Raw genomic sequence first — 25,801 nt, 5'->3', positions numbered from 1 at the left:
CATCTAGTATTAGGGATGATAACGGGACGGGTCTGGGGAGGGTTTGGCTAAACCCGGGACCCGCCCCGCTCTGCGAACCCGGTGGATCTAATCCGGGTTAAACCCGTTGGACCCGTAAAAATTAAATATTTTTAAATTTATTAAATTAAAAATTTTAAAAATTAAAAAAAATCATTAAATTTAATTTCAAATATATATTGATAATATTTAAGACAAAAAAAATATTATCAAAAGTTAAAATTTATCAACTTGTAATTAATTAATAATTATTAGCCGAAAAATATTATAATTATATATTTTTATACTAAACATATCATAATAAAATAAATTCATTTCAATCCAATAATATTATACACTCAAATTATGGATAAACTATTAATTATTTAGATAAAATTATTATTATATATTATTGAGTTTTGTTATGCTGTCCACCAACCATGCCCAACTCTGTGTCCACCATGTACAATAAGTGAGTTGACCAGTACAATAGGTGAGTTGACTTGTACATGATGGGCACAAAGTTGAGCATGGTTGATGGGCATCATAACAAAAATCATATATTATTAATATTACACATATATTTATATATATATATATATTATGACGGGGTGGGTTCGGGGCGAGTTTGGTCAAATCCGAGACCCGTCCCGGACCCGCTTAGGCGGTGTTGATGCGGGATCGGGTTTAGATCCGACTCATTGCCATCTCTATCTAATATAGGCTAAAACCTAACAAATTAGGTTGGATATATAGTAGATTAAAACATATATACATATTTGTTAAAAATTGATATATAATATTAATTTCATATCCTCATATATCCGTCCCTACTGATATCTAACGTTTATGTTTGATGAGAGTAGACGTCCTATAGAAATTTTTAAAAACAAGAAGTAGCAATAAAAAGACTAAAAATATAGGCACATATATAAAAAAAAAAACAAAATTTTAACAGGTTGAATCGGGTGAGAGTTATGTTTAATCGTTAAACGACTTCAATGTGAGTTTTTGTTAATTTGATTTTTAATGGATTTGATTGGGTAGGAGTTATGTTTCAAAAAATTAACCCGTAATATGTTTAATAATTTTTTTGTGTTTTACCATATATATATATATATATATATATATATATATATATATAAAAGATTCACATATATAAAATTTTCTCGTAATTATCGACTAAAACTTATTTTTTTTTAAAAAAAAATGTTTAAAAATTTAAAATCCTATCTTTATCTATATTTTCAAAAATTTAAATTACTTAATTGATTTTTTTAAAAATCATTAATTTGAAAATTAAAATATATTATCATATTTATATGACTAAATATTCAACTTTATACCTACACGTTCAGCAGACGTTTTTATATTAATATATTAGTATAATATAAAACATCAACGAACATTAATATTATTTTTATATAAATATAATCACATAGTTTTATACAAACACTAAATGCATGCTAAATTTTATTCATGCTAAACAAAAAATATATTTACATTTATGCTATACGAAAATCACCGAAAAAATTAGGGTTTTCCATTTGTTTTTACAGTGAAAATATATATATATATATATAAATATATACTTATATCAGTAGACTTGATCCCCCGCACCCTAGGGTGCGGGGAATCCGTGCACACCCGTGCTCAAAATAATTCCGATTGAATTGAAATTTTTATAGTAGGATCGTTTTAAAAATACGAATTCAATGATATATCATATGCTACAAATTTCAATCTCGATGGTCGGAATCATGAAAATGACCAAAACTTGCACATTTAACCCTATTTTCGGCTATCTTCACGATACCGGCCATCGAAATTGAAATTTGTAGCATATGATATATCATTGGATTCGTATTTTTAAAACGATCCTACCGTAAAAATTTCAAGTCAATCGAAATTATTTTGAGTACGGGTGTGCACGGATTCCCCGCACCCTAGGGTGCGGGGGATCAAGTCTCCTTATATCAGTATATATATATATATATATATTCTACAATATTCCTCTACTCTGCTGCCAATCCCTCGGTTCACACATCCGCTTGCACGTTTTAATTTCCTGTTTGATTGTTGTTTAATCTTCGCAGGGTTCGATCGCAAATTGATATAAATTCGTGGCGATTCAACCGAATTGGGGTTCTATTGTGTTTTGCCTAACACAATTTTTAAAGATTCGGTTTTGTTTCCAGCTTCGAGGAATTAGGGCTTTTTTGGGTTATTGCAAGAGTGAGATGATACGAATTCCAGGATCGGCAGAAAGTTCGATCGCCGATTGATCGGCGAGTTGATTCCCAGGTGTTGAAGGGCCCTTGTATGGAAACTCGGAGCCGCAAGCGGGCGGAGGCATCTACCTCAGCAGCGCCTTCTCGTTCTACATCTGGACCCACTATCACACGCGCCACCAAACGTGCTCGTATAATCCCCACCTCCACCGCCGCAACTGTTAGCAACGCCACCACTACTGCTCCATTGATTTCGACTCGTTCCCGAACTGCTGCTCGTCTCTCTTCCATGGACACCACTCCAGAACCTTCCGCGGCCTCTGCCTCCAGTAATCGTGGCCGCCGACGCAAAAACCTAAGCAGTTATCAAAATTGGGAGAATAATGACAACAGCAGCTCTGATAAAGGTAAAGAGAAAGAACCTGAAATCAGGCACAGGGATAGAGATGCGGAAAGAGAAAGGAGCATAGGGCTAAACGTTGACTCACACGAGGGAGTCGAGGAAGATGAAAATGACAGTGAGGGTGGAGTTGGGATTTTGCACCAGAATTTGACTTCTGCGAGTAGTGCCCTTCAAGGGTTGTTGAGAAAGCTGGGTGCTGGATTGGATGATTTGCTCCCGAGCTCTGCTATTGGTGGAAGTTCGTCTTCCCAGCAAAATGGGCGGCTGAAGAAGATTTTGTCTGGGTTGAGGGCCGATGGCGAGGAGGGAAAGCAAGTGGAGGCACTAACCCAGCTCTGTGATATGCTTTCCATTGGGACCGAGGAATCTTTGAGTTCTTTCTCAGTTGATTCTTTTGTTCCCGTGCTCGTGGGATTGCTTAATCACGAGAGTAATCCTGATATCATGCTTCTGGCAGCGCGGGCATTGACACACTTGGTCGATGTGCTTCCGTCCTCATGTGCTGCGGTGGTTCATTATGGTGCTGTTTCGTGCCTTGTTGCTAGGCTGCTTACCATTGAGTACATGGACTTGGCTGAACAGGTGAACAACTTTGATTATCGATAGTGAAATTACATGGGCATGGAAATTCTTTTGGCAATGACATGCTAATGAAATCTGTCTTTCTGTTTTGATGAATTTTATTCCTGTCTATCTGTTTAGACCTTCAATGTGGAAACATTGGTATGCTCACGTGATAAATTGTAGTCTTGATACTTGCATTGTTTGAACAGTCACTGCAAGCTTTGAAGAAGATATCGCAGGAGCACCCTACTGCTTGCTTGCGGGCTGGTGCACTTATGGCCGTGCTTTCGTATCTTGACTTTTTCTCCACTGGTGTTCAGGTCACATAAGTAGATTCTTTCTGGCTTCGTTGCTGGATATTTTTTGGTCTTTTAGCCATTTCAATACTTCCCTTGATTCTGCTTGTAATGAATGTACTCTTACTTTATTTCGCTTCAGAGGGTCGCCCTAGCTACTGCTGCAAACATGTGCAAGAAACTGCCTTCAGATGCAGCTGATTTTGTTATGGAAGCTGTTCCATTGTTGACTAATCTTCTACAGTATCATGATGCTAAGGTGCTATAGAGCCTCTGCATGTTTTGATGAGAATTTTAGCTTTATTAGCTTAAAGGTTTCTCATCCCCTGCTAACTCCATATTGCCCCATGATCTTCGTTTGGTTTTAGGTTTTAGAACATGCATCTATATGCTTGACGCGGATTGCTGAAGCATTTGCTTCATCATCAGAAAAACTTGATGCACTTTGCAATCATGGACTTGTCACACAAGCTGCAGCACTCATTTCATCCAGCATTTCTGGTGGTGCTCAGGTTTCCCTCAGCAGTACTACATACACAGTGAGTTCAATTATTGTTTTGATGGTTAATTTTTATAGGTGCCGGATAATGACCTTTTCAGTGTGCAGGGATTGATTCGGCTTCTTTCAATATGTGCCAATGGTTCTCCTTTAGGTTCAAAATCCTTACTCCTCCTTGGAATTAGTGGCATTCTTAAAGATATTCTGTCGGGGTCTGGTCTTGTTTCAAGCATGTCTGTTTCACCTGCCTTAAGTAGACCACCGGAGCAGGTATGATCCACTTCCATACTTGGCCTTTGCTCTTATCCATATCTATCGAGATTTCCTTTCCTCAGGTTTTTTTTTTAAAAAAATTGTACTCGCCACCATATCAGTTGATGAAGTTGGTAATGCTATCTCCTTTGTGTGATTTTACTGTAACCTCACATTCATTTTATATTGGAAATGAAACGGTTCCTATAGTTTCGGTTTTGATTCTCCAGGATATAAACATGCATTTTTCTCTCTCATCAGATATTTGAGGTCGTGAACCTCGCAAATGAGCTTCTTCCACCACTTCCTCAAGGGACGATATCTCTTCCAGTCAACAGTAATCTTTTTGCCAAAGGTTCTTTTCCTAAGAGCGATCATTCAGGCACTTCTGGAAAACAAGAAGATTCAAATGGAAATATACAAGAGGTTTCAACTCGGGAGAAACTATTGAACGAGCAACCTGAACTTCTGCAACAATTTGGAATGGATCTTCTTCCTGTTGTTATCCAGGTAAGCATGAACTTTTTCCGCGTTGATATTTTCTGTTTTCTATGTAGTTCTATAACATTTGTTAAAACGTGGTTTGGCATGCAGATATATGGTTCCAGTGTGAATGCTCCTGTTCGCCATCAGTGTCTCTCAGTCATTGGAAAACTGATGTTCTTCAGCACAGCTGAAATGATTCAGTCTTTGATAAATGTTACAAACATATCGAGGTATGCATCAAGTTCCTCCGCTTCTCCCTGCAGGATATGAATAGATCTTAACTAGACAGCCGTTGAAACATACTCATTTGGTTATTTTGGTTTAGTTTCTTGGCAGGGGTCTTAGCTTGGAAAGATCCTCATGTTTTAGTCCCCGCTCTTCAGATAGCAGAGATTTTAATGGAAAAGCTTCCTGGTGTTTTCTCTAAGATGTTTGTAAGGGAAGGTGTTGTTCATGCTGTGGACATGTTGATACTGTCTGGATCTACCGGCACTTCACAGCTGTCCACCAATGAGAAGGATAATGATTCTATTACTGGATCATCAACCCGTTCTAGGCGAAATCGACGACGAGGTGGTAATTGCACAGATGTAAATGTTGTGGATGATTCTATAAACTCGACTCCAAATTTAATTTCGCCATCCAACTCGGCTGAAATCTCAACTGTCAACTCACCTCTTCGGGCTACTGTTAGTGCACATGCAAAAACTTTCAAAGAAAAATATTTTCCTTCAGATCCAAATTCCCATGAAATTGGATTTACGGATGATCTGCTCCGACTCAGGAATCTTTGCGAGAAGTTGAATGTGGGGATTGATGATCAGAAGACTAAACTGAAGGGAAAATCGAAAGCTCATGGTGCTCGATTTTCTGACAGTTCTATCAGCAAAGAGGAACACCTGGTCGACGTTATAATTGAGATGCTGCAGGAGCTGAGCAGAGGAGACGGTGTTTCAACTTTTGAGTTCATTGGTAGTGGAGTAGTTGCATCTTTGCTCAACTACTTTACTTGTGGGTATTTCTCCAAGGAGAGAATTTCCGAAGCTAATCTGCCTAAGCTCCGGCAACAAGCTATCAGAAGATATAAGTCTTTTGTTTCCATTGCGCTCCCTCGTAGTGTTGATGAAAGGAATGTAGTCCCGATGAGTGTTTTGGTTCAAAAACTTCAAAATGCTCTCTCATCCGTGGAACGATTCCCTGTTGTTCTTAGCCACACTTCTCGATCATCTGGGGGAAATGCTCGCCTTTCTTCTGGGTTAAGTGCATTGTCTCAACCATTCAAGCTGCGTCTTTGCAGAGCCCCGGGGGAGAAATCTCTCCGTGATTACTCTTCAAATGTTGTACTGATTGATCCATTAGCAAGTTTGGCTACTGTTGAAGACTTCCTGTGGCCCAGGATTCAACGAAGTGATTCTGGTTTGAAGTCTTCGGTGTCTGATGGGAATACGGAGTCTGGGACCACTCCTGCAGGTGCTGGTGTTTCTTCACCATCTACTTTTACTCCAGCTTCTGCTGTTCGACGTCATTCAACACGATCCAGGTCATCTCTTAATATAGGTGATACCACGAAAAAAGAGTCTCCACAAGATAAAAGTTCCATCTCATTAAAAGCAAAGGGCAAGGCAGTCTTGAAACCTGGCCCAGAAGAGGGGAGGGGACCCCAAACCAGGAATGCAACTCGTAGAAGAGCAGCTCTGGACAAAGATAATCAAACGAAGCCATTGGATGCGGACACAAGTTCCGAGGTTTGCATTTATGTTTTAAGAATTACTATGGACTAGTTTCATTTAGATTTCAAATCTCTTGACATGCATAGTATTTGAATCGTTCTTGCGCAATCATGTGCTTGTGTTGAAATATTTTTCTTTGGAATATCTAAACCATCTGAGTATGTTTATTTGGAATCGTTAGGTAATCAAACTTAATGTCTATATTTTTGTGGTTATTTTGGAGGCAGCGAAACCCATTTGTAGTCAACTCTCCAGTCTTTGGTGTTCCCCTCACGGAAAGGGAAAATATCGGCTCTTCTGCGAACCCTGCTCCACTGCCAAGCCACTTTGAGTGCCTTAATCCACACCTTTGTTCCCATAACACATACACAAGTTTAGCATGGTTTACACACGAGAAAACTTGTTTTGTAACCCTTTTTTTTGAAATGGAAGGGATCTCCGAAATGAGATTCCAGTTAACCTTTTTTGACCTCAAGTAAAGTCAGGCATTGTCAATAAGAACTGTTCACCCAGAATGAACACTCTATGAAATTTACTGCTGCTGCAATCTCTTATGAAGCGTGTGTGTGAACGAATCAACAGTTAATTAGGTTATCCAACCGTTCTACCTATATTTGGAGATGAATTGGTTAATAAATTTTTTTGCTGAATATCTTGTTGTACCTATGTTTTACCTCTTCTTTTTGGAAATAGCTGCAAAAAAAAAAACATTTAGCTGGTATTTGGATGGGCAACTCCACTCAAATTCTAAGAAGAGTGCTTGGGTACTAATTTTTGAAAATCCATGTGTGTGCAGATGGAGGTGTGGTGTGATGATTATATGAAAAGGGTGTATGTATAATGATTGGTTGTAAAAAAGTAGAGAGGATCAAATGATCACAGTTTTTATGTTTTGAATAATTTGTTTGAAATGTGAAATGACGTTTGGTCAAACTTTGGTGTAAAAAAAATTTGGCAATGAAAACGTTGATTAAGTTTTTTCCGTTCACATTCTTGGGCTCTTGAGATGAGTCAAGAACCCAACCAAACACACCAATAGTGTTTTATGGCTCAAGCCCTTTTACCCTGCAGTCATTCACATTTTTGGAATTTTCGTCATCCCCTAAGCTCATATTGGACCCAGGAAGTATAAATGCGGACAAGACAAACTTTAACTTAGTATGAGTCGATTTTTTTTATTCCTTTTTGCCTATATCATGATTTGGGATGGAACTGTAGTCTGTTTTTCTTATGTGATTTTGTTTCTCCTGGTGTATCTTGACAATTTTGTCTTTCTATTTTCTATTTTGAATTCATATTTTAGTTGTCTGCGTCACAGGATGATGAATTGGATATGTCGCCCTTCGAAATTGATGAAACTTTGGTGATTGAAGATGATGATGTCTCAGATGATGATGACGATGACAATGATGATGTATGCTTCCGGAACTATTAACCAATTTATGTGCCTGTTTTCAGTTTCATGCATGAGGAAAAATGTGTTCCGCTTTAAAAAGACTCAGTGCATTGGTTTGATACAGTATGTTGGGGGGAAATAATATTTAAAGACATTAGTTATGTCAGCAAAACATGTTATATTGTAAGTGGTGTATTGGGGTGGGGGTCAGGGATGGGTGGAGATGGCCATGCGAAATATATCTTGGCTTTGGTTTCTTTTGGTTAAACTAAAACTGTTTTATACATTAGGTAAAAAAATCTACTGAATTGTTATTCGTCTACCTAGTATTTGATCTGCGTGGAACATTGACTATAGTGATAAGAGCATTGGGAGAAAGATAGACCACATTTTGAGTTTCCCTGTGCTATGTTTCTGATTCTCAGCCATAATGAGTTCATGCTTGATTTTCTCCATATTTTCTAATATTTACTTTGCCAAACAAATAGGGCCTAGGTTTGATGTCACTAAGATGATGTCCAAGTGCTGCTGTAAATGTTGAAACATTGTTTTGTCACCCTTAGATTAATAAAATATTAATATTTTATTTGTGTTGTATTAACAGATGATCGAAAGGATATCCTTCAACTCTACATTTCTATTTATTTATTAATTATTAATAAATTTTGTTTCCTATAAAAACACTTCTTTGTCTTTAAGGAATACTTGATAAATTTGAATACTGATATCTTCATTGACAGGTATTGAGAGATGATACTCTTCCCATTTGCATGCCAGACAAAGTGCATGATGTTAAATTGGGTGATTCTTCGGAAGACAGTCCAGCCCCTGCTTCAAATGATGTTCAGAACAATCCAACATGTAGTTCTAGCAGCCAAGGCACATCAGCAAAAGGATCTGATTCTATAGAGTTCAGGCGTGGGAGTTCATTAGGTTCAAGAGGTGCAATGTCCTTTGCTGCTGCTGCTATGGCTGGGCTTGCATCGGGAAATTATAGAGGTGTAAGGGGGGTTAGAGATCGGCATGGTCGCCCACTCTCTGGCATTGATGATCCTCCTAGACTTACATTTACAGCGGGAGGGAAGCTGCTTAATAGAAACTTGACTATTTATCAGGCAATTCAACGCCAGCTTGTTTCGAGTGGGGATGATGAGGATGTGTTTACTGGAACAGACCTTTTATCTAGTGATGGAAGCCGACTTTGGACTGATATTTACACTATATTGTATCAAAAACCAAGTAATCAAGCTGAGAGGCCTTCAGTTGGTACTGTGACTTCTACCATTCCATCCAGTTCTGCAAAAGCTAGTACTTCAAGTAATTCTGGAGCTGATGTGTCCTCGCATCGTTTCTCACTGCTTGATAGCATCCTGCAAGGGGAACTTCCTTGTGACCTGGAAAGAAGTAATCCCACCTATAATATATTAGCACTATTACGCGTACTAGAGGGATTGAACCAGCTTGCGCCTAAATTGCGAGTTCAAGCTGTGATAGACAGTTACTCTGATGGGAAAGTTTCAAATCTGGATGAACTTAGTGCCGCTGGGGTCAAAGCTCGTCCAGAAGAATATATAAATAGCAAGCTTACTCCAAAATTGGCTCGACAGATTCAGGATGCACTTGCTCTTTGCAGTGGATCTCTTCCTTCATGGTGCTATCAACTGACAAAAGCTTGCCCATTTTTGTTTCCTTTTGAGACTCGACGCCAGTACTTTTATTCAACAGCGTTTGGACTGTCCCGTGCACTATATCGCCTACAGCAGCAGCAAGGTGTTGATGGTCATGGATCGACAAATGAAAGGGAGGTGAGAGTTGGGAGATTACAGCGCCAGAAAGTTCGTGTTTCCCGGAATCGAATATTAGATTCTGCAGCAAAAGTTATGGAGATGTATTCTAGTCAAAAAGCTGTGCTCGAGGTTGAATATTTTGGTGAGGTTGGCACTGGATTGGGGCCCACACTAGAGTTTTACACTCTTTTAAGCCACGACCTTCAGAAAGTTGGATTAGGAATGTGGAGGTCAAGTTTAATGTTGGGTAGACCCTCAATGGAAATTGATGTAGGTGTTCAATCGGATATGAAACCTCATGAGCTGTCTATGCATACAGTTGGTGATGGTGGAGATTCTGTGCATGTGCCTCTTGGGTTGTTTCCACGACCTTGGCCCCCCAACGTTGATACTTCTGAGGGTAGCCAGTTTTCTAAAGTCATCGATCATTTTCGTTTACTTGGAAGAGTAATGGCCAAAGCACTTCAAGATGGGAGGCTTTTGGATTTGCCGCTTTCTACTGCCTTTTATAAGCTTCTACTTGGTCAAGTAAGTTTGTTACATTGTTGAGATAGTTGGTTAAATGACAGTTGACTATGTGTGTCAATTGATTTAGAAAATGACATCATCTTTTCACCTTCAACAGGAGCTGGATTTACATGATATCATTTCTTTTGACACTGAACTTGGGACTACTTTACAAGAATTGCAAGCCCTTGTATGCCGGAAACAATATTTAGATTCAATTGGAAGCTCTAATCAACAAGAGTTGCGTTTCCGTGGAGTTTCTATAGAAGACCTCTGTTTAGATTTCTCCCTTCCTGGCTATCCGGATTATGTACTAAAACCAGGCGATGAGAATGTGAGCACATACGGCATACCTCTCTGTCCCTGTGTCGAAAGCATTCCTTGCTCATTTACCCTACATCTTAATACTTGTGGTACTGTTTTCACCGTTTCCAATCGTCCTGAAATTGCAGGTGGAAATGAGTAGTTTGGGGGAATATATTTCCCTTGTGGTAGATGCTATAGTAGGGACTGGGATCATGCGCCAAATGGAAGCATTTAGATCTGGCTTTAATCAGGTGCTCTGCTTTATTTGATCTTAATAGCCAAAATCATGTTGGTTTTGAAATGTACATTTTGTTTATGCTGAAGTGGATATACTGGTATTTCTGGTCACTATTTTTTTATTTAAATATATAATAATAAGAAAGGGATAAGTATCTTAGAAACTTTGAAGAAAGTTATGTAAAAATTAACTTGTGGGAGATTATCCTTGATATTCTTGAAGTTTGATGGAAAATATGTAGTTCAGCGAAGAGAAATTATAGAATGATGATGAGTGTGATAGCCATTGGGGAGTGGAGAGAGAGAAGAGGCTAATAGATACTAGACAGAAAAGACCAATGCATTGAGGCAGTTAAGCTCCCCAAGTAATCCGTTTAAGGTAGTTTAGAGAATTCAAAGAAAGTGATTTTAGCAGAGTCTTGAAGTATGGTTGAACTTGTTGACAAAAAAATGTATTTCTGGGAAACAGATTAATACAAGGATAATGAGTTTGATTGCCACTGGATAGATAGTACAAATGCCGAAATATGGATGTATTTTTGGCATCCCCAAATGGCCAAAAATAATTGAGTCCTACTCTTTAGCAAGCACCAAGCAGAGTATGCTTTAATTTGGATGGTAGAGTCATCTAAGTTTACTCGTTGAATTTCAACAGAATTGGTCATGGCATGAATGACATGAAATTAATATTATGAACTTGTGGCTAGGTGTTTGACATCTCAACTCTACAAATCTTTTCGGCAAATGAGGTGGACTATCTGCTATGCGGCCGTAGAGAGCTGTGGAAGGTAATATATTTTCTGGAGTAGTGGAGTTACTCAAGTTGGACTTGCAAAGTTGCACTCCCGTACAACTCTGGTTAATCAGTCTTATGTTTTTTAATGCAGGCTGATGCACTTGCAGATCACATCAAATTTGATCATGGGTATACTGCTAAGAGTCCTGCAGTTGTAAATGTATGGAAACTTTTAATTTTTTGTTTCCATGCAAAGAATAGTAATTAGAGGGCTGCAAAAAAAAATAATTTCTCACATTTCTCAAGTCCATCTTTTTAAAGTTTTGTTTATATTGTGCCTCTTCATCATGCATCAGCTTCTTGAAATCATGGGGGAATTCAACCCAGAACAGCAACGGGCCTTCTGTCAATTTGTAACTGGTGCTCCTCGTCTCCCTCCAGGTGGTTTGGCTGCCCTCAATCCAAAATTGACAATAGTCAGAAAGGTATTTGAGAAAGCTTTTGTTGATCTGTCTGTTAGTCTCAACTTCACCAACATTTTAATGATGTGTATCTTGACACACTGGTAATTGGAACAGCATTCTTCAAGCATGGGCAACATGGCACATAATGGTTCTGGTCCATCAGAAACTGCTGATGATGACCTACCAAGCGTGATGACATGTGCGAACTACTTAAAGCTTCCTCCATACTCTACCAAGGTATGGGTTTGGGTGACAATTTACTTGGTTCCGACTTACTCCCCCCGGACTCAGGGTATATAAATAGTTCAAAGAGTGGGGTACTAATGCCAGGAGATTCCCAACTCTAGTGTCAATGCTTTATGTGGGTGTCTTGCAACTTTCAATGAATGTCCCATCTTTCGAACTGTTAAAATTTTTTTTTCTTGTTACTAGGAAATTATGTACCAGAAAATTGTCTACGCTATCACCGAAGGTCAAGGATCTTTCGATCTGTCATGAGCCTGCAGTCGACCAGCTGGACTTTTCTGATGTTCTTTTAGGGTGATGAAAAGTTGATGGTGGCTAGAAGTGGCAGCTGACGTCTAATGAGAAGGCCCTGCCTACCTGAGGCATTGTTGAGGTTAGTCATACGTACATACCATAAAGCTGGACTAGTGGCCACTTTTGACTTTCGTTTTCTTCTATGTGCTGTGTTTTTCATACGTTTGGTTTCTTCTTGTTTACCCTGTTCTTTTAATGCTTCGATATCCTTCATTTTCAATTCTCCTGTTCTCTTTCTTTTCAAATGGATATTATGTGCATTACGTGATAGGTTCTCTTTTGACTCATGAGCTTTTACACAAATTCCTGATAGATGGGTTGATTATCTGATTATTGAATTCAAAAATCTTTCACCACGTAAACTGAATCCCAAAGTCCTTTACAGGTTGATGTGACGTTGCATATTCGTGCCTGACGCGGTCGCGTGATATGATATTTTGACGGTGGTGTTGCTGATGAAGGGCTTGTGAATAATTTTAGGATCTTTTTCCCTGCAATAATTAAAACGTTTTTCCCCTTGTGCTCATCTTTGTTGGTCAATTTTATGATTATTTCATAGTAATATCAAACGGTATCATAATACTTAGACTTTCATTATGATAATATGATGATTTCTACAGTGGGCAATTCCTCCTATTTTTTCATGAATAGTTGTTTTATGGAAGCTTTCGGCCAATTTGAGATGCATATGAGGCATATTCAGTGAAGTAGTTGGCTTTTAAGATTCGATTTATTTGCCATGTGAAAAATTGACAGTAGCAGCATTTGGGCAGTCAGGCATTGTTAGTATTTCATTGTTGATGATGCTCATTTTGGCCAATGCGATTTTTTTTTTTGGGTGTTTTTTTAAAGATGCTATTAATAGTAACACGAGTATAACAACCTTCTATTAATCTATTGAAGATTAAGCTTTTCGGTGTTTCCTTGGATTAGCTAGCTTTTTGGCAATTTCTGGGCAAGAATCTCAATTTGAATGTTTCTTCCCAAGCATAGCTGTTTTTATAATACTTTATTATACTAGTAAAATGAACTATATTGTTTATATAATCTTGTTATATTATTATCTTGTTAAAATAGGTTAATGTTAGTTATTTTTCTTATATTTATATTTATATTCTATTGCCACTATGTTTTTAGTCTATGTTATATATATTTTTGGTCTCTCAAACTTCAATAAATATCGAAATTTTAGTCCCTATCATTACGTTTAAGTTTAACCATGAAAACAATGACTAATTGCGAAAGACTTTTGAAAATTCGGGACCAAAGAGAGTTGAAATAATTAAGAACTAAAAGTGATTGATAAACTACGAGAACTAAAAGTGTACTTTCTTTTAAAAATTAAGAATCAAATCTACTATAATTTTATTATACAGACATTTCCATCAAAATAATTTTTATTGCAGTAAGCATGTGATATTTCAAAATACATTAAAGCAAAAACAAAAACAAAATGAGGAATAATATTTGCAAGAGTCCTGTTAAATATGCTCAATCTGTCAATCATTGAAATAATATATATGTATTTTTTTTTTCATTTTCGCAAATGTTAAAACTTCCTATGTTTAAACCGTTCTATTCACACTTTTGCATGTAATAGAGATAGTGTAAAATAAAAGTACAAAGTTGTAGATTTATAATGAAAAATCTTTGCTTGTGTATTCATATTTTTTTTTTATAGATAGAATAAATGTAGAATAAAAAAACAATGTTGCAAATTTACAATGAAAATATTTTACACTTCCTTTTACACTTCTATAAGTAAAATAGTAGCTGCCATCGAAAATAATATTTAAGTTTTATTCGCAATTAAACATATTTAAATTAGTAATCTGTAACTTTGGCTAAAGGACCAATAAAAGTTGTAATATAAAAATATGAACGGAGACTTATTGGTGAGGTTAGGTTAGGTTGGTTATTAGGAAAACAACCATCCACTAGACTCTCCACCGGTTTAGTACCTATTATGTGACTTGCATATATATTACTTTATATCATCTCTTTTCATTGGAACGACAAAAAGTGTATAATATATATGTTTCATTTGAAGTGAGAAATGACAAAGAGTTTACAATAAAATATTTGACGAAACAGATACATGTAATCAATTAATATTTTTATCATTCGCATCAAATCGTGATCTAATGATAATTATACTGACCACTAATAACCGTTAAACTTATCAACATAAAAATATCATCGATATTTTACGTGTTTAAAATTCAATGATAGGACCTATTGTTTTATTGCATTACCACGTAATATTGAAAACATAATGTATCTTAAAATATAAGTGAAAACAAAATCCAACCAAGAGTACGTTTTACCCACCATGAAAATTCAATTTTGTTTTCCCTAAAAATACAAGACGTGTTAGGTGTGTCATTGTCGATCCAAAACGACAACGTAGTGATATAAGTTACAAAGGTTAGGTTATTGGGTTTTTAATTAAATAATATAAAAATCAACAGATTTACCAAAATGTTTTTTTTTGTCCTTCAAAAAAAAAATTGTAATAAGGTTCCCCGGCGCCAAAGCCTTTGAATTATAACAATTTTTTAGATCTCTTTAAATTTTGATAAATATAATTAATTTTTATATTGTTGTTAATATTAAAATTTTCAACATTATTATCATTTATTTCATGATGATTTATTAGTAATTTGATGAACTGTATTAGGTTTTTTTTATTTAATTAAATAATAAAAACATCAAAATTATATTATATATTACAAAAAGTAAAAGTTCACAATAAATATAAGTAACCGGGCTTTTAACCGGCGGGCCCTGAACAATTAATATGAAAATTATCCAAAATTTGAAATTAGAGTAAAAGAAATATCTGTATTCAGTGTTCTTTACTCACTCACAGAAATGAAATGCTATGAGATTCTCTGCTACTCCACTTGAAGCTTTCTAGCTCTGCAAGCAGGTTCGGGTTTCTGTGTTTGTGAATTTAGCGGACAATTAGTTGATAATCCAGCTGTTGGATTTGGCTTTATGTGATAATCCAGCTGTTGGATTTAACGCATTGTCATACCCCGATTTGGGGGTAGTTCTAGGGAGTAGGGTTTTCTGTTATTTTAAGATTTGTTTTGTTTTGTTTTGTTTTGTTTTGTTTTTAATTTTCTTCATGTTAGTCTCTGCAGATGAGTGTTCATTGCCTGTTTTTAGCAAATTCAACAATCGAGTGTAGAAGTTCAAATCACTGAAGCGGAGATATAGTGTCTTTGGGGCTGGAGAGCAAGTGTTGAGGTCACTTGAGAAGAGATGAGTGCGTCGAGGTTTATAAAGTGTGTCACCGTTGGTGATGGAGCCGTGGGTAAAACTTGCTTGCTCATTTCCTACACCAGCAACACCTTTCCCACGGTATTCACGTTGTTGTTCGCTTTGCCCCTTTATGTTTTACTGTTTTCATGGTTTATATGTTTAAACTTTTGGACGAAATAAGACATAGGAGGAGCAAAAGCATTATCTTGGTACTCTGCAACTGCAATGCTTATAATGTTGAAACTTTTTTATGTGCTTCTGCATTTTGCCGGAGAAGGGTGTTGGATTTAGCCCGTCTCCCCCACTACAAATGTCAGAAAATAATGAGTGCGATGGCCTCAAACATTTTGACTCTCTTTAATTTGAGGCTCGATAATTGTCAAACGATAATTTCGGTGCTACCCATCGGCTGTTTTGACATTCGTTGGATTCAAATATATTTGGAAAAGATGCTTCTAAACTTATCCTTAAGGTGGTACCTTTTTCTAATTCAGTGTGTTTTTTTACGCCTTCTCTTGTTGGTCAAACAGGATTATGTCCCAACTGTGTTTGACAATTTTAGTGCCAATGTTGTGGTGGATGGGAGCACTGTGAATCTAGGATTGTGGGATACAGCAGGTAGTTATTGTTAAGGTGTTACTTTTCTTATTTTCAAAAAAATGTGTATTGCCAGGCATTAATCCTCACTTCATTGACCAGGCCAAGAGGATTACAATAGATTAAGACCTTTAAGCTACCGTGGGGCTGATGTCTTTATTCTTGCATTTTCACTCATTAGCAGGGCTAGTTATGAGAATATCTCCAAGAAGGTCAGGCTTACTTTGATGTACTGTATTGGATGCCTCTATTTCGTTTTGTATTTTCCCTTTCCAAAAAAAGCGAAAAAAATAACGCTGCAATGATTTGGCCCGCGTGACTTTTATTCGACTGAGTCAATTTGGAGTACTTTCGGAAAATGTTCTTCGGCGTTTTCTTTGTTATGGAGTATTAGAGTTCTAACTTCCAAAGCCTACAATTTCTTTCCCATCTCCAACCCACCAGTTTCTTGGAAGGAAAAATTTTCAAGATCTTTTGTCGCTGATAGTTTTTCAATGTTTTTGGTTTGATGTTCAGTGGATTCCTGAATTGAGGCATTATGCTCCTGGAGTTCCAATAATTCTTGTTGGAACAAAGCTTGGTCAGAATCTACTTCCACCTTTCCTTTATCTTTATAATTCCTTTGTCTCATATTTAATGTCTGGTTTGCGCGGTCAACTTGTTGATTTGACCCATTTTTTAAGTTTAATTTCGAAAAAGTAGGTAACTTATCTGAACAATATTAAATGTTAATACAAATAGAAAAGATTTGAAAATCTAACGTAATAAAAAACTGAAAGTCGAAAAGCTTTACCATTTATTGCAGCGAAGGTGACCTTAAGGGACAGAGAAACATTAAATTTTCATGCTCATTTTGTTTGCGGGTAATGCTACATGTACACGGAGGGTTACATTTGTTTGCAAGAAAAAACTTAGTCAATTCTCTAGCCAGAGTGAAAACTTGTTCCCCACTGAATTCTGAAAAAGAATCAGAAAAATTTAGAGCCTTCAACGAAGGTGATTGCTGTGTCATGAATCTTGGTCCTGTTTTTCCTCCTTTATTTTAGTGTGAAAGGTGAGCAAGTTTTCTGGCGAAGATATGACTTTTTAGTTAGGTAGTGTTGTTCTCAAGGCGGACAAGCATAGAACAGTATTTGCTAAATCGTGTAAAACTGTACCATCTGTTGATGAATCATCAGTAGCGTGCATCTTACCTTACTCTTTACTAGTCACTTGTTTTCTCCCATTAGGCAGTTAATGAGGTGATTTTTAGAGGATTCTTCTAAAAAAAAAAGGAGATGATTTTTAGAGGTAGTTTAGTGATCCTAACGCTTGCTGTTCCCATAACAATAGGGTGTCGTATAAATTATGCCGTAACTGTCTTATTTAGCGCATGTTCTGCTCAATCTTGTGAAGTTTTTCAAATTAAAGGAAAGATAAGGAATACAGTTTGGCTTCCTATTTTTTCCTCTCCTCACGTCTCAAGATCCATCATCCATATGAGTAATTTTTTAGGTCAGCTTATCTGGTTATATCTTTTCCTGTCTAGATCTTCGAGAGGACAAACAGTTCTTTGTAGATCATCCTGGAGCAGTGCCCATCATGACTGCTCAGGTACACTAGTATATTTGTATATCTTGGCACACCTCTCTATGGGGAGGATAATCAAGTACTGAGCTAGAATCCTGATACTTTCTTTTGAAGGGGGAGGAGCTGAGAAAGTCAATCGGAGCTGCTGCTTACATTGAATGTAGTGCAAAGACACAGCAGGTGATGATATTAATTAGAGAAAGTACATTTACTAATTGCAAAACGCTTGCACGGATATGCCTAAAGACCATGCCATGTGGGGTCAGGGGGATGTATTGCCATGTTTAACATAGACATATAGGCCAGACTCAGTTTTGATACGCACCATCATGGTGTCACTAAACGTGCATGTCTGGAGAATTAGAAAGAAATAGAAATTTGGACACCCCTTCGGTCTATGAGATGGGAAGTGTCTGACCATTTGGACACAACTATTCCAGGTGAAAACATCAAATGGGATAAGAGGGAAAAAAAACTTGAACCTAAGAATCAATCATGCAAATGAAATCAAGTTGAAAGTAGAAATAAATATCCATTAATTCTGTCGTGCATTTTCCTCTTCTTTTTTGATCGTTGGTGCAACCTGCACAGTAACAGTTGGCAGCTGAGGGTTTCATGTTCGAATTTCTTAATATTGCCTTATCCTATCGTCAATGTCTCAGAAGTTTGGCTCTAAACGTCACGCCTTTCTCTCAAATTTTTTACAGAATGTGAAGGGTGTATTCGATGCAGCAATCAAGGTTGTTCTGATGCCACCAAAGCAAAAGAAGAGAAAGAAGAGAAGGGGCCAAAAGGCCTGCAGCATATTGTGACTGCTGATACAACACCAATGGGAGGGGACACACACAATCTTGCGGATTGCTCCCTGCATCGATCGGATCTCCTCAAGGATGTAATGACCCTGTGGGTCTCTTTACTAAATAACTCCCTTGAAGCATTTGTTTCACATTCAAAAATGCAATTCGAGATGTATTATATCAGATGTTAGGGAAGTGTGATAAATTCCACCTTTATTAGACTAGGCAGTGTGACTTTTTTAGGTTTTGTAAGATCTTATGTGTGCCTAATAAATCTTATTTTCTTATGCGGTTCATTATGAACACAAGGACATTCTATACCACAGTTGTATCAGATAAAATGATTTGTATTATGCACGCATTAACATATGTTTCTTTGTGAAACATATCACTTCAGATTGAATTCCTCTAATCATCCCATAATAATTGTCACATTGGGATCATTTTTACAATGTGATCTTGAACAATTGAGTTAAATTACTATTTTCGTAACATAGATCATAAAATAAAGATTTGCAATTTCCAATTGGGATTCCCAATGTTCTTTCATTGTTCTGAGCAATCCATTAATGCGAGGCATATAAGGTAATCTTATCCCCCTACTTAACACTCTATATGGCAGTTGCAATCAACTTCCTTGTCAAAGAATAAAAAAATTAAATGTTTGCATGTGCAATAAAGAAACCTGTGGGGCAACGCTGTAACATCGCTGCAACGGTCCTCCCAGACTCGTTTATTTTGGGTTTTAAAAAAGGATTTTTCAAGTTTACTCATTCATTGGGGTCTCTCATTAATTCGAAAATAAGGTGTTTTTGATGGTATCTAAAATAGACACACCGGGAATCTTGATGAAACGAACATAACTACGAGTCATTACCGTCAACATCGAAGAGCCGATTTAACAATATATGCGTAAATTTCATGTTATCTTTAGGTGGTATTTTATATATTTAATAATAGACGTGACAGTGAGAAAATACTTTTCGATAAATATCCTAAGAGAACGTCCGGCTTTTGTTATTAGGCAAAAGCTAGACATTCTTGGAATTAATGTATGGAATGTTAATGTAGAGTAGATGTGTTTATATTTCCTACTTCAGTGAGTTTATTTAAAAACGTACCAAACAATAGCTTATCTAACTGGATCATTCATATCAAACGCAAAGAGCAAAACGTTTGACTAATCAAAACCGTATGATCATAAATGTTTTCTAATTATTCATACCAAACAGTGATTAATGAATAAATAAATATGGAAAAGAGTGGACTAACTGCTTAATCGTTTATGTATTTAATTTCATTTTCGTCGTTGTGGTTGAGAAATCAAATCAGAATGATTAGTAATACCTACTATAGGCCATTCTTGCCATAAACAACCATGCAATTATATTGACTCCGACAATACCCAAACACGTGTAATTGCAAATTTACTTGTAATGGAAAGAGATTGTCTACCCATTTATATACAAGAATGTATACATTATTGAAATGTATATTTACCCTCAATTTTGTGTTATCAACGCTTCATTCTATATGTGTCAAATTTATTTACAGATAGAGTGCAAATAACAAAAAAATAGAGTGTAAATATCAACTTTCTTAATATATACATATTGGATGCAAAATGATTATAATTAAAAATCTATCAAACTAAAAATATATAGTTTAGCTCATTTTTCGCAGTAAAGCTTGACAAAAACTCTTTAAAAAAAAAAAAAGAAAGGAAAAAAAAAGAAGGAAAGTTGAAAAAGACAGCCAAAAGTGCCTCGTTACACTGACAGAGTGCAAGAAAATAATTTAGAATATATATTTATAAGTGTTTTTACATTATCATTAACTTTGATCTTTGATGTGCTTGTAGCTTTCTTAAAAAAATATTCTTTATGATAACCTATTTCAGGTCTTTTTAGTTCATATATTTCAACGATAATCGTTTCATTAGTTAGTGGTCAAATTAAATTAAAATATTTCAAAATATAAAACATTAAATATATCAAGATTAGTTTTCCATGTAAAATAAATCGATAAAATATTATTATCAAAGTACCCTGATCGGATGAACATAGTTATTAATGTGAAAAAAATTATATTATACATCTACTTGTTTAATTGGTGTATCATATTAAATTTAAATACTTACACCTGATTATTCTATTTGATTTGCTCACCAATAAATAAATAAATATATATATTAGTAATACATGAGTATCTTTTTTTTTTTTTTTGAGAATATAGTAATACATGAGTATCTTGTACTAATAGAAAAGGTCATAATATAATTTTTTTCCTAAAACATCTTTCATATTATCGAAATAAACAAAACTTTATTATATTATAATCTTTTCTTAATAAATATCTTTTCATCGTATATATTATCTTCTATTATTTCAATTTCAAAATTAATTACATCATTTTAACTTAAAACATTGATATATTTCATTTTAAATTTTTTTAAAAAAAACATTTATTTTTATCTTTTTTTCGAATAACATGTATCGTGTATACTGTGATTCACTGTTATATATAATAGGTTCTTGTTAATTTTAAGAAAATTTTCTTTCGAAATAACATTGCAAGTGTACCGTTGCAGCTACCGTCAATCCCGCAAATGGTTCTCCGGCTCTTTTGTTGGTTGTTATTCATGGTTTCCCGCAAATTATTTTTCTAAGTACAATAATTAACAGACTAATTAAGTAATTAACTTGTGTATCCTGTTTAAGCGGGATTTCTTTTGTGCCTGCGTCACCTTCGTCTCATCCTCCATATTTTATCCAAGATTTTCTATTCATGTTTCTTTTAAAAATTATAATTATAATATAATGATTTCGTTGTCAATGAAGCAGCCCAAGCTGGGGGCATAAAATCTTTTGGTTGGTTGAAAGTAGGTCTGGATGATCATTGCATGGCGGCATTTTCATGCTTTTAAAATGTTCGATGGATTCGAATAACAAGTTTTCAAGATATTTGGTGGGTTGGGTCCTGCTTATTAATTGCAAGTTAAAATTTTTCTTCCGAGATTTTCAAATCCGTAGCACCCACTGTTGTTGAAGGGCTTATGTTATTATTGCTGGGTTTTACTTTCTCGGGGTGTTAATTGTTTGATATTCGTTGGTAGGAACAGAAGTTTTGCTAACGGGAATGCTTTAATTTGGAGGTTTTGGGTTTTCTTGATTGGCTTTTTTTCTCTTTTATGGGAGTAATTTAAATAAAAAGGCAGCCATTTTCTGGGGAGCAATGCCTTTGCTGGATTGTATATGTCGCACGAGCAAAGGGGGAATAAGTGTCCAGTGTTTTTGGTACTGATATTGAGGTGAAATGAACAGCCTTTTGGTGAAAATGTGTGCCTGAAGAGATTAGTGGAAGCTTGGTACAATCAGTGGCCTTGTGTGGACAAAATCAAGGTAAAAATGACAGCAGAGAGGTTAGATTTGGGGAGGAAGCTTGTGGTTGTTGGAGTGCGATTGGATTGCCATACCAAAGAATTGCTTGATTGGGCAGTAGTTAAAGTAGCTGATTCTGGAGATACAGTGGTGGCAGTTCATGTTTGCCGAAACTCTGGTACTGTTCTTGTTCTTCTTGATTACTTGTACTTATCCTCACGCTTATCGAAATTGGAAATGGGATTTTTGTAGTTGCATTGACATGGGAAGGCTTGACATTATTCGCTGCAGATTCCATTTCAAAGGAGGAAGCTCTGCTGGAAGGTTACCTGGAAGACTATCAAGGTCTGTGCTGCAAAAAGCAGGTTAGTTTCTGTGGTTCCACGAGTATTTTTATGTATCCCCGGTCTCTGTATGTTCGTGGTAAAGTAGAAGGGCGTAACGGTGAGTCGTCGTTGTTAATCTTTTGCTTTTTTTTCTTATATTTTTGGTGGGGTGTCCAGGTTGGCCTCACCGTGGAAGTCTTTAAAGCCAAGTCAATCAGAAAAGTTCTGGTAATGGAAGCAAAGAACCATTCTGCATCAGTAGTTGTGGTGGGGATTACTAAGCACACTGCACTGGGGTAAAGCTATAGATTGTCATATATTTTCAGGGGTTTCTTGTTTGAAAATTAAGTTTTTACAAAGCCGTCTTTTAGGGGATGGGCTTCGGTTGCTAAATATTGCGCGAAAAGGCTGCCTCCCTCGACTGAAGTTATGGCAATTCACAACGGAAGGATTGTGTTCAGCAGGTTTTCCACCCACCAGTTGCAAGGTTTGGATTTGTTTTCACTATATCTTGGGAATTTATGGCTTGATTCTTGAATGATATTACAAACAATGTGCTGATTATAGGTCCTGGTAAAGATCCAAAGCCGAGTTATTGTTTAACTGATGGCTTGATGTCCAAAGATAACCAGTCGGAATTTGGAGAATCAGAGATATCGGAAATCAGCAGGCTCAGTTATGATGGAATAGAAGGCATCTCAATGGGTTCAAGAGATGAGGCTTTTAGCCGTATAACAAGATTTCAGAGGGGTTCCCTGAGTTCACTATCACTACCTGTGGAGGATTTTACAAACCAAAGGCCTGGTTGGCCTTTACTCCAAACAGCTAGTTCGGTTATTCAGCCTGCTTTGGAAGCAAGAAACATGTCAGTGGTGAAATGGGTAATGAGCTTACCAAATCGCCCTTTGTTTGACATTGCTGAATCCGGAAGTGAAAAGGACAAATTGGAAGACGAAGATACCATAGACGAAGCAACCAAGAGACAAGAGCTGCCAAAAGATTTGGAACTTGTACTCGAAAAAAATTCGCCAAGATGTCAAGTTTATAGTTATGATGCCCTTAAAATAGCGACTTCCGAGTTCTCATCAGGTTATTACAGGAAACAAATCCATTCCATATTCAGCTAACGACCCATGTTTACTCTGTATTCTCTGATTATATTCAATTTTTACAGGGAATCTTATTGGAAAAGGAGGGTGTAATTCCGTGTACAAGGGGATTCTCTCTGAAGGAAAACCAGTAGCAGTAAAGATTTTGAGATCATCAAAAGAGGCGTGGAAGGATTTTATCTTGGAGGTTGAAATAATCACCACAGCTAAGCATAAAAGAATCACACCTTTGCTTGGAATTTGCATAGAAGATAATAATCTCATATCTGTTTATGATTTCTTGTCGAAAGGGAATTTGGAAGAGAGGCTACATGGTAAGTTGAGTGAGAATACGAGTTTCTTGTCTTGATAAGCCATCCATATACAGATGAATATCAAGTTTATTATTGAAGCAGGTGGCGACAGAAAGAAAAACGCCATCTTATCATGGGAGGTACGATTCAAAATAGCCCTTGGGATTGCTGAAGCACTAAATTACATACACAACGGATGCCCAAAACCGATCATTCATAGAGACATCAAGTCTTCAAATATTCTACTCACTGATGAACTAGAACCACAGGTAGTTTTGTCCATCCTACCTCGTTTACCTAGTAGTCATGTTTGATTAAATAATCCTCACAATATATCGCTTATCTTGTCTAACAATAATTTTTCATTTTGATCATCAGTTATCTGACTTTGGATTGGCGATATGGGGACCCACTGCAGCGTCTTTCTTGACTGATGATAATATTGTAGGAACTTTCGGTTATCTCGCACCTGAGTATTTTATGTATGGCAAAGTAAGTGACAAGATTGATGTATATGCTTTTGGAGTCGTATTACTTGAATTGCTATCCGGAAGGAAACCTATTGGCTTGGATACTGAAAAGGGCCAAGAAAGTTTAGTCATGTGGGTAAGAACATATATCCTACTGAATTTCAGAAGTATCTCCAATCTATTTTATATAAAGTTTAGAAACCTGTGCTTGTTTTAGGCAAGACCGAGGCTAGAAAGTGGTGATTTTAAGAGTATATCGGATCCTGATTTGGCTTTGGATGACAAAGTTGACGAGACTCAAATTCAAAGACTGGCTCGAGCAGCACGCTTGTGTCTAACGCAAGCAGCACGTCTTCGTCCCAAAATGCACCAGGTAACCATGAGTGAGTTCCATTTACATATGCACATTTCTTACTTCTGTACTGTGCAGAACCTGGCATCTGGCTCTGTATCTTAAGCCTTGGGGTAGTCGAAGATGGTGCTTCAATTGTTGTACAATATAGATAGGCACATGGAGCAACAGAATGAATTTTTGCTTCTAAAAAATCTCTTCTGAAGGATAATATCTTGTAACTCACAGGAGTCGAACTCAGGATCTTGACTCTTATTATCGTATACCAATTATAGGATTAATTATTGGTCGTTCCATAAGCTATAGATGATAGTAAAGATACTATGCTATAACATATCCTCGGATGGAGCCATATACATGTTATCTTTTGCTACCAAAACTTGCCAACCGACGCCTGGGCAAGGTTTTGGTAGTTCTACCATATAAATTGTTGTGTTGACATCAACTCTTGCTTTTCTTCTTATGTGAACTTCAGATATTGAGTATCCTTCGTGGAGATGAACATGAATACGAAGAATCAAGTCCAAAATCTGAGAATTACGATGATTTGGATAACCAGAACGATAACGATGATGAAGTTTATCCAGATTTACGTGCCGAATCCCATCTAAGTCTTGCCTTTTTTGATGTAGCCGAAAGCTCTACATCATTTAGCAGCATGGATCAAAGCAGTCCTCTTTCTGTTGAGGAATACGTAAAGAAAACATGGAGTCGAACATCGAGTTTCGAGTAGTTTCGGTGAAGCTTGTGGCTCTTGATTGCATGAGAGTAGATCAACTGCTACCAAGAATGAGGTGCTTTTTCAGATGTGATGAAATGGAGTTTTGATTAGCATCAGAATGGCTTTCAGAAATCATATTGCGACTGAATAAAATTCAGTACGAGTGTTCCCCCAATCAACACTTCAAATTAATGGTATTGGTGTTTAGCTTCGACTGCCAACTCGTGAAATGGACTTCCGAGTTTTTGTGAAAAATAAATATTAGAATTATTCGTGACTTATATGTAGAAAGTTATTTTTTGAAAAGAAAAAAAAAAGAAAGAGGAAAAAGAATTGAAGCAAAAGTACTAAAAAGTGAAATCAATCACTTTTTTTCCCCACTGATGAATTCTCAACCATTCTCATCCATTAAATAAAAAAAAAAATATTGATGGATATCACAACTTAATTTTGTGAGATAGATCTTTTATATGGATCATATGTTAA

The 25,801-nt window shown here is 36.5% G+C and overlaps 3 protein-coding genes across 5 annotated transcripts; all 3 read left to right on the top strand.

Moving 5' to 3' along the window:
• The first annotated feature begins 2,011 nt into the window (after window positions 1–2,011).
• LOC140885326 (E3 ubiquitin-protein ligase UPL3) lies at window positions 2,012–13,053 on the top strand. The gene is made up of 18 exons (XM_073292292.1): window positions 2,012–3,213; window positions 3,405–3,515; window positions 3,634–3,750; window positions 3,860–4,030; window positions 4,099–4,260; window positions 4,504–4,752; window positions 4,837–4,958; window positions 5,054–6,473; window positions 7,777–7,872; window positions 8,595–10,169; window positions 10,267–10,482; window positions 10,601–10,705; window positions 11,399–11,479; window positions 11,579–11,647; window positions 11,784–11,912; window positions 12,006–12,128; window positions 12,324–12,510; window positions 12,817–13,053. Exons 1-17 carry the CDS (start codon window positions 2,320–2,322, stop codon window positions 12,387–12,389), a joined length of 5,706 nt encoding a protein of 1,901 aa, XP_073148393.1. The 5' UTR covers window positions 2,012–2,319; the 3' UTR covers window positions 12,390–12,510; window positions 12,817–13,053.
• Window positions 13,054–15,233: 2,180 nt separating this feature from the next.
• On the top strand, window positions 15,234–19,017 carry LOC140884014 (rac-like GTP-binding protein 5). Of its 2 annotated transcripts, none has more exons than XM_073290676.1 (8): window positions 15,234–15,363; window positions 15,581–15,800; window positions 16,232–16,319; window positions 16,401–16,510; window positions 16,815–16,878; window positions 17,827–17,891; window positions 17,982–18,047; window positions 18,575–19,017. In XM_073290676.1, the coding sequence occupies exons 2-8, from the start codon at window positions 15,702–15,704 to the stop codon at window positions 18,677–18,679; spliced, it is 597 nt and encodes a 198-aa protein (XP_073146777.1). In that variant the 5' UTR covers window positions 15,234–15,363; window positions 15,581–15,701; the 3' UTR covers window positions 18,680–19,017. The 2 variants fall into 2 exon arrangements, with proteins under 2 accessions (XP_073146777.1, XP_073146778.1); XM_073290677.1 differs by having other exon boundaries at window positions 15,267–15,363; window positions 15,572–15,800.
• A 2,256-nt stretch (window positions 19,018–21,273) lies between these two features.
• Window positions 21,274–25,634, top strand: LOC140882554 (protein kinase STUNTED-like). Of its 2 annotated transcripts, XM_073288622.1 has the most exons (10): window positions 21,274–22,222; window positions 22,336–22,409; window positions 22,548–22,666; window positions 22,742–22,857; window positions 22,938–23,459; window positions 23,545–23,793; window positions 23,875–24,041; window positions 24,151–24,378; window positions 24,460–24,615; window positions 25,070–25,634. In XM_073288622.1, the coding sequence occupies exons 1-10, from the start codon at window positions 22,072–22,074 to the stop codon at window positions 25,325–25,327; spliced, it is 2,040 nt and encodes a 679-aa protein (XP_073144723.1). In that variant the 5' UTR covers window positions 21,274–22,071; the 3' UTR covers window positions 25,328–25,634. The 2 variants fall into 2 exon arrangements, with proteins under 2 accessions (XP_073144723.1, XP_073144725.1); XM_073288624.1 differs by lacking the exon at window positions 25,070–25,634 and having other exon boundaries at window positions 24,151–24,374; window positions 24,460–24,609.
• Window positions 25,635–25,801: the final 167 nt, after the last annotated feature.

Source organism: Henckelia pumila, chromosome 2 (assembly GCF_033568475.1).
Source record: "Henckelia pumila isolate YLH828 chromosome 2, ASM3356847v2, whole genome shotgun sequence".
In the NCBI taxonomy this organism is placed as follows: domain Eukaryota; kingdom Viridiplantae; phylum Streptophyta; class Magnoliopsida; order Lamiales; family Gesneriaceae; genus Henckelia; species Henckelia pumila.
This window is presented reverse-complemented; position numbering and strand designations above follow the sequence as displayed.